This window comes from Chiloscyllium plagiosum, chromosome 26 (assembly GCF_004010195.1).
Source record: "Chiloscyllium plagiosum isolate BGI_BamShark_2017 chromosome 26, ASM401019v2, whole genome shotgun sequence".
Lineage (NCBI taxonomy): Eukaryota > Metazoa > Chordata > Chondrichthyes > Orectolobiformes > Hemiscylliidae > Chiloscyllium > Chiloscyllium plagiosum.
This window is the reverse complement of record NC_057735.1, coordinates 46,741,958-46,751,790: the sequence shown is the minus strand read 5'-3', so window position 1 is coordinate 46,751,790 and position 9,833 is coordinate 46,741,958. Positions and strand designations below refer to the sequence as shown.

General features: G+C 43.5%; 1 protein-coding gene across 2 annotated transcripts in view; it reads left to right on the top strand.

Moving 5' to 3' along the window:
• The window catches only part of slc5a8l (solute carrier family 5 member 8, like), a 91,347-nt gene that overhangs the window by 8,593 nt on the left and 72,921 nt on the right, over positions 1-9,833 (top strand). For both annotated transcript variants that reach the window (XM_043717040.1, XM_043717041.1), the window contains exon 2: positions 9,177-9,242. In XM_043717040.1, coding sequence (XP_043572975.1) covers positions 9,177-9,242 — 66 coding nt within the window. The remainder of the gene's footprint in view (positions 1-9,176; positions 9,243-9,833) is intronic.

The following is a 9,833-nucleotide window of genomic DNA, read 5'->3' as shown; positions in this document are numbered from 1 at the left end:
TAAAATGCCTTGGGGTTATCCTGATCCTATCCGCCAAAGATTTTTCATGCCCTCTCTTAGCTCTCCTAATCCCTTTCTTCAGCTCCCTTCTGGCTATCCTGTATCCCTCCAATGCTCTGTCTGAACCTTGTTTCCTCAACCTTATGTAAGCCCCCTTCTTCCGCTTTACAAGACATTCAACCTCCCTCCTCAACCAAGGTTCATTTTCAGACGTTTTGTCACCATATTAGGTAACATCCTCAGTGAGCCTCCGGACGAATTCCTAGAAGCGTGGCATTCCAACCGGAACTCTATCAACAAACACATTGACTTGGACCTGATTTATTACCCCCTGAGAAAAAGAATAGAAATGACATCACCATAGGAAATGACATCACCAACCCAAAGAAACACAAACATATAAATAGAAAGCATGAATCATCAGCCTATTCAGAATTTTAAGTATTGTAATTGTATCTGCCTCCACCTCTTCCTCTGGTAGCTCGTTCCATACGTGCTCAACTATCTGCATGAGAAAGCTGCCCATCAGTTTCCTTTTAACTCATTCCCCTCTCACCTTAAGTCTATGTTCTCTAGAATTGCATTCCTCTATGCTGAGAAAAAAACCTTGGCTATTCATCCTACCTATGCTCTTCTTGATTTTATAAACCTCTACAAGGTTCCCCCTCAGTCTTCAACGGTCTGCAGAGGTCAATAACCAGGGGGCATAGATTTACAATGAGAGGCAGGTTGTTCAGAGGAGATTTTGAGAAATGTATTTTCATCCAGGGGGCAGTGGGTAACTGCATCTCACTGCCTGAAAGGATAATTAAAATTGGGACCATTACAACATTTAATAAGCATTTAGATGAATACAAGAAAAGCCTTAGCTTATAAATATACAGTCCAAGTGCTGGGAGATATAATAACGGTAGATAGGTGCTTGATGACCAATGTGGACATGATGGTCTAAGCGGTCTATTTCCATGTTGTAATACTCAATGGCTCAGCAACTCAGTTAATATGCCCAAACCAGTTATTGTACCAATCCTTAACTATCACCAAAATTCAACTGTACCCAATTCATTAGTATAGTCAATTCATTAATGTATCCCATCCATTGGAGTCATAGAGTCACAGAGTTCTACAGCACGGAGACAAGCCCTTTGGCCCAAACTGGTCCATGCCAACCAAAAATGTCCATTCATCTTAACCCCACTTCCCTGCACTTGGCTCATATCCTTTTAAACTCCTCCTATCCATGTATTTGTCAAAATGCCTTTTCAATGTTGTTAATGTACCTGCAACAACCACTTCCACTGGCCTGTTCCTGTGCTGTAATTTTTTTTGTTCTTTGTTAGAACCACTTGAATGCATTTACTCTGACCTCTGACTGACCTTGATTAGCAGCTCCTAGACATGACGGAAAAGACTCCTGCTCACGTTCTTTGCAGCTTCTGATTGATGATACACGATTCCCCTGGCTGCCTGTGATATGACTTGATGTGCCCGGCCCCGAGTGGTTGACTGACCTTGGCCAAACCCTTGAACTGTATGTCAACCACACTCATCATTGACCATACCAGAAACTCCCAACTAACAACAAATCCCGCTTGACAGGAGGATCTGTCAAGCCTGTGCTGATTCAGATCCTCTATCTAAACCTGTTGCCTATTTCCAATTATCTGTATCCCTCTGCTCCCTGCCCATTCATGTATTTGTCTAGATTCATCTTAAACGACACTATTGTGCCCACTTCTACCACCTCCACTGGCAATGCACTCCAAGCACACACCACCTTCTGCATAAAGAACTTTCCACGCAAATCTCCCTTAAACTTTTCTTCTCTCACCTTGAACTCGTGACCCCTAGTAATTGAGTCCCTCTCTGGGATAAAGCTTCTTGCTATCCACCCTGTCTACACCTCTCATGATTTTGTAGACCTCAATCAGGTCCCCACTCAACCTCTATCTTCCTAATGAAAATAATCTTAATCTACTCAACTTCTGTTCATAGCTAGCGCCCTCCATGCCAGGCAACATCCATGTGAACCTCCTCTGTACCCTCTCCAAAGTATCCACTTCCTTTCGGTAATGTGGTGATCAGAATTGTACACAGTATTGCAAATGGAGTCGAACCAAAGTCTTATACAACTGTAACATGACCTGCCAACTCTTGTACTCAAAACCCTGTCCGATGAAGGAAAGCATGCCATATGCCTTCTTGACCACTCTATCAACCTGTGTTGCCACCTTCAAGGTGCAATGGACTTTAACCTGTGTTGCCACCTTCAAGGTGCAATGGACTTTAACACCCAGATCTCTGTATACATAAAATTTTCCAGGACCTTTCCATTTACCGTATAGTTTGCTCTTGAATTGGATCTTCTAAAATGCATCACCTCGCATTTTCTCGGATTGAGCTCCATCTGCCATTTCTTTGCCCAACTCTCCAATCTATATACATTCTGCTGTATTCTCTGACAGTCCCCTTCACTATCTGCTATTCCACCAATCTTAGTCTTATCTGCAAACTTACTAATCAGACCATCTATGCCTGCTTCCAAACATTTATGTATATCACAAACAACAGTGGTCCCAGCACAGATCCCTGTGGAACACCACTGATCACAGGTCTCCATTTTGAGAAACTCCCTTCCACTACTATTCTCTGTCTCCTGTTGCCCAGTTCTCTATCCACCTAGCTAGTACACCCTGGACCCCATGCAACTTCACTTTCTCCATCAGCCTACCATGGAACCTTATCAAATGCTTTGTTGAAGTCCATGCATGTGGCATCTACAGCCCTTCCCTCATCAATTAACTTTGCCACTCCCTCAAAGAATTCTGTTAAGTTGGTAAGACATGACCTTCCCTGCACAAAACTGACCCTCCCTGCACATGTTCCATGCATTGATCCATGAGCAGAGAGTGAAGGGGACTGTCAGAGAATGCAGCAGAATGTATATAGATTGGATAGAGGGGTAAAGGGAAGCACATTTTCAAATTGGGTGGGCATTCAAGGCTGAGGAGAGAGCAGAGGCATGTGTTGAGGTAGGGAGAGGATGGCAGTAGTGTGAGGGTTTAAGTTAAAATACAAGTCAGGTTACACTGAAAAGCATTAGAGGATATGAAGGCTATAGGAGGATAGTATTATTTGGAGTGATCACAATTGTGGTCTCCACAGGGACAGCCGACAGGACCACAGTACCTCCTTGATAAATGGTAGTGTTAGAACTCAAGAGGCAAGGGGGAATGTTGGAAGCAAAGGTGGCAGAAATGGGCTATCAAGCTACTGCAAGGGAAAACTGGGCTTGGAAGGTACCTGGCAATAAGGCAGAACCTGATGCTGATAGTGTTGTTATTACTAGGGACTGTGTTCCATAACATCACTTGCAGTTCACTAAATGCTAACTGAAACTCATAACTGAGGTGGACAATGGCCAAGGTGGACAGAGACAGTGTCAGTTTGATGGGTGAAAGGTTGTGGTTCATGTTGACTGGACATGATGATTTTGCAGGGGCAAATGCATGAAGCATGTGCTTGCAAATTGCATTTTCATTTAGTTTACAATAATTTCATCATCCATTTGCAATGCAGAGTTCACATGTTGAGGATTAAAATGTTGGTCAAAGGTAATTTGCATCACCCCATTGCTGCTTTCAAACTATATTTTGGCATCTCAATGAATCACAAATTAGCAACAACGACTTAAAAAGTGATGAATGCTGGCCAAAAGCAATTCATACCTTGTGTAACTTGTAAGGGTGATGATGGAGGTGGAGATGATCACTTCATTGTCTGTCATGGAAGCATTATGCTCGGTTCCACTGAATGCATGAGAGGTTTCATGGTTGATGGGATGGAAGATGTCAGTGTCCACCTAGCAGTCTCTTTTTGGAGTAATATATTGGTCACTCAGCTGGTGCAGCCCCAAGCTGCAGCTGAATGAGTGATAGAGGCGTGTTCCTTGTTCTCAGAGCACAGCATGTCTCACTGTGTGGAGGAGTGGGCTCAGCCTCATCTGAATCTTCTCAGAGCTAAGAACCTGTTTACTCTTTATATTCCCAATCTCAGTCATTTCCATCAAGAGTCCTGCACCCAGCCACTGGGGAGATGCTGTGGTTGCCTTCCTCAAGAGGTGAAGGCAGACCCAGGAGGGCCAGAGCTGACAGCAAGCCAAGCAACACCAGCAGGCCTCACTGCGCACGCGCATCAGGGAGAGGTTGCTGCTGTAGCATCCCCAGGTGCTTGGGATCTGCAAGAGGCCCAGTGTTGTTCGTCCCTGACTCTATTTCTGGGAAGGAGTGAGTTGCAGTGTCACGCAGGTTCTGTGCATCCGATGACACTGTGATGGAACTGTGCCAGATGCTGGAGAGGGACCTGCAGAAAGGATAGGCCATACTCTCCTGGTGACTGTGAAGGGGACAGCTGCTTTGAATGTCTGTGTGACTGGCTCCCTCTAGGAAGCGATAGTGAGCTGCATAGGATCTCTCAGTAATGCACCAACAAATACATCAGGACAGTTACTGATAACATCTGTACAAGATCATATCAGTTCATTTCAATCTATCAAGATGGAATTAGTGTTGCAGCCCGGCAATAGGGTTCAGAAACATAACTGGCTTCCCCCAGGTACTGGGTGCCATCGACTTCACACACGTGACATTGAAAACACAGTAACATAATGTTGTGGAATTCATCGGCAAGAAGGGCTTCTGTTCCATTCATGTTGAGGAGATCTATGATCACTACTATCACTTCCTGACGTTACGATGCTGCTCCTTTAACAAGGTTAGGTTGTCTTTGGTTTTTTTTGAGGGGGGTCATAAACGCAGATGTTCCGATGTGTCTGGTTTGGATGGATTTTGGGGCCAGTTTGATTATAGCTAACAGATATTGTCTCAGCCAAAAGGCTTTAAAGTTAAAAAAAAACTTGTACAATGAAAGGGATGTGGCCAGTTCTCTCAGCTCAGCTTTTCTCTGGTTTGGTTTGATTTAGCAGTCTGTCTGTTTTTTGAGGCTGCTGGTCAAGGAAACAGATCCATGCTGATCCTCTCTCTGTGACATCTCTCCTGTAAACACAGGTGTTCAATTTTACCTTTTCTGCCAAAAGACTGTGGCTGTGTGGGTTTCCTCCGGGTGCTCCGGTTTCCTCCCACAGTCCAAGGATGTGCAGGTTAGGAGAATTGGCCATGCTAAATTGCCCGTAGTATTAGGTAAGGGGTAAATGTAGGGGTATGGGTGGGTTGCGCTTCGGCGGGTCGGTGTGGACTTGTTGGGCCGAAGGGCCTGTTTCCACACTGTAAGGTAATGTAATCTAATCTAAAGACTGTTTATGGGGATGTTGCAAATATTTGGAACTGTATCATTAAGTTGTCATAGAGTTAATTGAGTTTTTAAGTAGTCGTGTTATTCTAAATTCAGTTTTCTTTTGTCCATGTGTAAGTAAATACTGTTTTGTTTAAAACTGAGTGGTTGGACCAGTTGCTTCACTCCTGGAATATCCACTTAAGACCCGCTTAAAACAACTAGCAAAGTTAGCGTCTGGGCTCCCTTTTTGAAATGTTTTGAGGGAGTCTGGCCTGGTCCATAACACCGGAAGAGTGTACCCACTACACTGGCAGATGCCACCTTTCCTCCATCCTGGAGCACTCTTGTGCTTTTGAGGGACCAGGTGCCTTCTAAGACAGGTTACTGGATGACAGGGACCACCCACTGTCAATATGGATATTGCCACCACTGCGTAACCACCAAATGATGCAGACATGATGCTGCCTATGCTTCGACCAAGGCCATGGTGGAGCAGACAATACGGTCATAGAGTCATAGAGGTGTACAGTATGGAAACAGACCGTTGGGTCCAACTCATCGATGTCAACCAGATATCCTAACCTAATCTAGTCCCACTTGTCAGCACTTGGCCCATATCCCTCTAAGCTGAAAATGTGTTGCTGGAAAAGCGCAGCAGGTCAGGCAGCATCCAGGGAACAGGACAATCGACGTTTCGGGCATAAGCCCTTCTTCAGGGCTTATGCCCGAAACGTCGATTCTCCTGTTCCCTGAATGCTGCCTGACCTGCTGCGCTTTTCCAGCAACACATTTTCAGCCCTGATCTCCAGCATCTGCAGACCTCACTTTCTCCCCATATCCCTCTAAACCCTTCCTATTCATATACCATCCAGATACCTTTGAAATGCTGCAATTGTACTAACCTCCACCACTTCCTCTGGCAGCTCATTCCACACACGCATCACTGAGTGAAAAAGTTGCCACTTAGGTCCCTTTTATATCTTTCCCCTCTCACCCTAAACCCTATGCCTTCTAGTTCTGGACTCCCCCACCCCAAGGAAAAGACTTTGTCTATGCCCCTCATAATTTTATAAACCTCTTTAAGGTCACCCCTCAGCTTCCAATGCTCCAGGGAAAAATAGGGCTGCTGAAGATGTGGCTCTGCTGCTTGGACTGGTCTGGGTGTCTGTCCAGTATCATTCAGACAGAGTTTGTCATATTGTCTGAGTATGATGTGCCCTGGAGCAGACAACAAAAGATGATGAGGAAGTGACAGTATGGGAGCAGTCTTCTAAGGAGGAAGAGAAGGGAGAGGTGCTAGAGGAGGAGAAGGAAGGGGCGGACTGAGTTAGAGAAAGCTCTCTTTGTCCATGACAGCATTCAGCTGCATTGGGTGCTCCAAACCGACACGAGCTGACTGACACCTGGTTCCAGTCGATGTGAGCAGGGTCCAGCTGACCATCCAGAATGTGACAGAGTTATTGGTCAAATTACCAGCATTTGGTTCATGTTGCGTTCATTCAGTTTCACATTCTGTAAATAAAAGATGATCTTTGGAACTGTTTGCTTGCTTTCCTATACCTAATGTTCCTCAATGGACATTGATAAGTGGGCACTTGATCTGTGACGCAGTGTTTAGTTTTGATAGGATGAACCTAAGGACAAGTTAACTGCAGTCTTGTAATTAAAGAATAACTGAAGTGAGAGAATGGGTTTGTATATGCGAGGGAGAGTCTACATGGCAACTATGTGCCATGAGCAAAGTCGTTTTATGGCTGAATTACCATTATGTTGTCAGTGAGGGGCAATGTCAGGTTGTCAATGCTTGCCTGGTTGCACAATAGTCTTTTTATGATGATGCAGATGCTCGAAGTGCTGGTCTTCCTGCAGATATCTAGTTGTTCTGTGAACAGTGGGTGGGAGGATGGGACTAGAATCAGGTGAGAGAGCACTTTAGTGGTGCACTGGGTCATTAATGAGGCGGGTTTAAGTCTCTGTCTCACAGCAATCATCTTGACTAAGCTTACACTTGGCCAAAGTCAAAGGTTCAGCACAGTGTAATTTTTCAATTGGGCTTAAAACCCAGAAGCAATACATGTAATATCAATAACCTGGATACGATTTCCTACGTAGGTTACTGACTTCATCTGTCAATGTAGTCTTGAAGCTGAAATGGATAAACAAAGTGTGTGAAGGAATTTTAAAATAAGAGAGATTTTAAACAACTTTTGAATGCCTTTTAATTACGGCTAGTAGGTTTTAGTTTTCAGGTTTGGTTATGTGTATTTATTTGGCATTTTTGGGGACTTCAGAATAAGGTCAAAACAATCCCTTGGAAATGAAAATATAGAAAATGAATGGTAAAATGCCAACAGCCTGTCCACTTGATAACTATACAAGAAATCAGCAAAAACAGAGGTTATAAAACAGATTTCATTGGACAGTTGGAGTGCACTTACACCAACCCAACTCGAGGAAATCCAACTCAACAAACTGTGGGTCAGCAACTGGTCAGTTATTTTCTTTTGCTGTCAGCTACAACTCAGGTCTAAGATAGCATCTGTTGTATTATTTCACAAATCTCAGAAAGATGCAACGTGGATAGGTGTGGCCCAGCACTGGCCTCAATTCTGTTTCAGGACGCATTGTACTCACTGTGAGGCTGCTGTTCGGTAAGATTTCTAAACATTTCACCATCAAAGTGTCACTTATTCCGAAATTGGAAAAATTCCAACTTCCTAAAACCAGCTGGTCCCGAGCGTTTTGGATAAAGGATCGAATACCTGTACTATACCTTTATGCATCATGCATTGAACACTTTAATATGAAATGTTCTGTTCTCACTCTCCATTCATTTAGCCACTGAGCAGTTAAGTAAATTCATCAGTTAAGCAATAATTTATGTATCAGTAATCTAGGTTAACATATAACTTAGACTGTGTATGTAATTCTGAGATGTCACATCACTTACGGAGTTATTTGTTAATAAACTTCCAGATATCTGACTGATTATGAACCTAACTCTCTGTGGTATATGTTACATGGGCTGCCATTCAGAAAACCATAAGGAGCACATCAGTGCTGACACTGCCCACATCTAATAAAATCACCTTGGCCCTTAACTTTTCTGCGAGGGCTTTCTTTCGAGTCAGGATAGGGGTCTACTTCAGGATTTCACAAAGAAGAGCACATACACAGTTGTTGATTGATTCTTAGCTCAGCAATTTTATTTCCCTTTCTCCTGAATAGCAATCTGACACAGTCACTCAATAAAACAACAATTGTCAAAGATGATATCCATCCAGGCAATAGAGATAGAGTCATAGAGATGTACAGCATGGAAACAGACACTTCGGTCCAACTTGTCCATCCCGACCAGATATCTCAACACAATCTAGTCCCAACTGCAGGCACCCGGTCCATATCCTTCCAAACCCTTCTTATTCATATGCCCATCCAGATGCCTTTTAAACATTGCAATTGTACTAGAATAGCTTTCTTCTGCACCCTGGCCTCCATGATTAAGTCTCCTTTTCCTGTGAATCGAGGTTCTTCACTTCCGGACAGAAAGTGTGTATTTGTGCTGGTGCGTGCAATATTTAGTGTGAGATAAGTATCTGTTTGCAGCACCATCATTGGTCAGTCCCCACTTTCTCCATTAGGCTTGCAGTAAGCTCACCCATTGTTGAGTAGGTTCGAAAGGAAGACTCTTTACTATCATGAGTCAGGACTTTGATGCTTTTGACAGAAGAGGGATATCTGCTCTCGATCCTGTTATCTCTTGTTATAGCAACAATATGTAAGAGTTAAAAAAGAATCGACTAAATGAATTTAACTTTCATGGATTACAAGCTAAACCATTGTAAATGTAAGTTATTTGACACTGACTGTTTTTCTCTCTGCAGTATTTAGATATGAGGTTCAACAAACTAGCTCGATACACTGGGACCATTTTCTACATTATTCAAACAGTGAGTATCAAATCACCTACAGCACATACAGGAGGTTAGTGAGCAAAATTAGGGCGCATCTTATTGGGGGCAAAATACTGACTTGGATTGAAAATTGGTTGGCTGACAGGAAGCAAACAGTAGTGATAAACGGATCCCTTTCGGAATGTCAGGCAGTGACCAGTAGGGTACCGCAGGGATCAGTGCTGGGACCGCAGCTTTTCACAATCTATATTAATGATATAGAAGATGGTATTAATAGTAACATTAGCAAATTTGCTAATGATACAAAGCTGGGTGGCAGGGTGAAATGTGAGGAGGATGTTAGGAGATTACAGAGTGACCTGGACAGGTTAGGTGAGTGGGCAGATGCCTTGCAGATGCAGTTTAATGTGGATAAATGTGTGGTTATCTACTTTGGTGACAAGAACAGGAAGGCAGATTACTACCTAAATGGAGTCAAGTTAGGTAAAGGGGCAGCACAAAGAGATCTGGGTGTTCATGTACACCAGTCAATGAAAGCAAGCATGCAGGTACAGCAGGTAGAGAAGAAAGCTAATAGCATGCTGGCTTTCATAACAAGAGGGATTGAGTATAGAAGCAAAGAGGTTC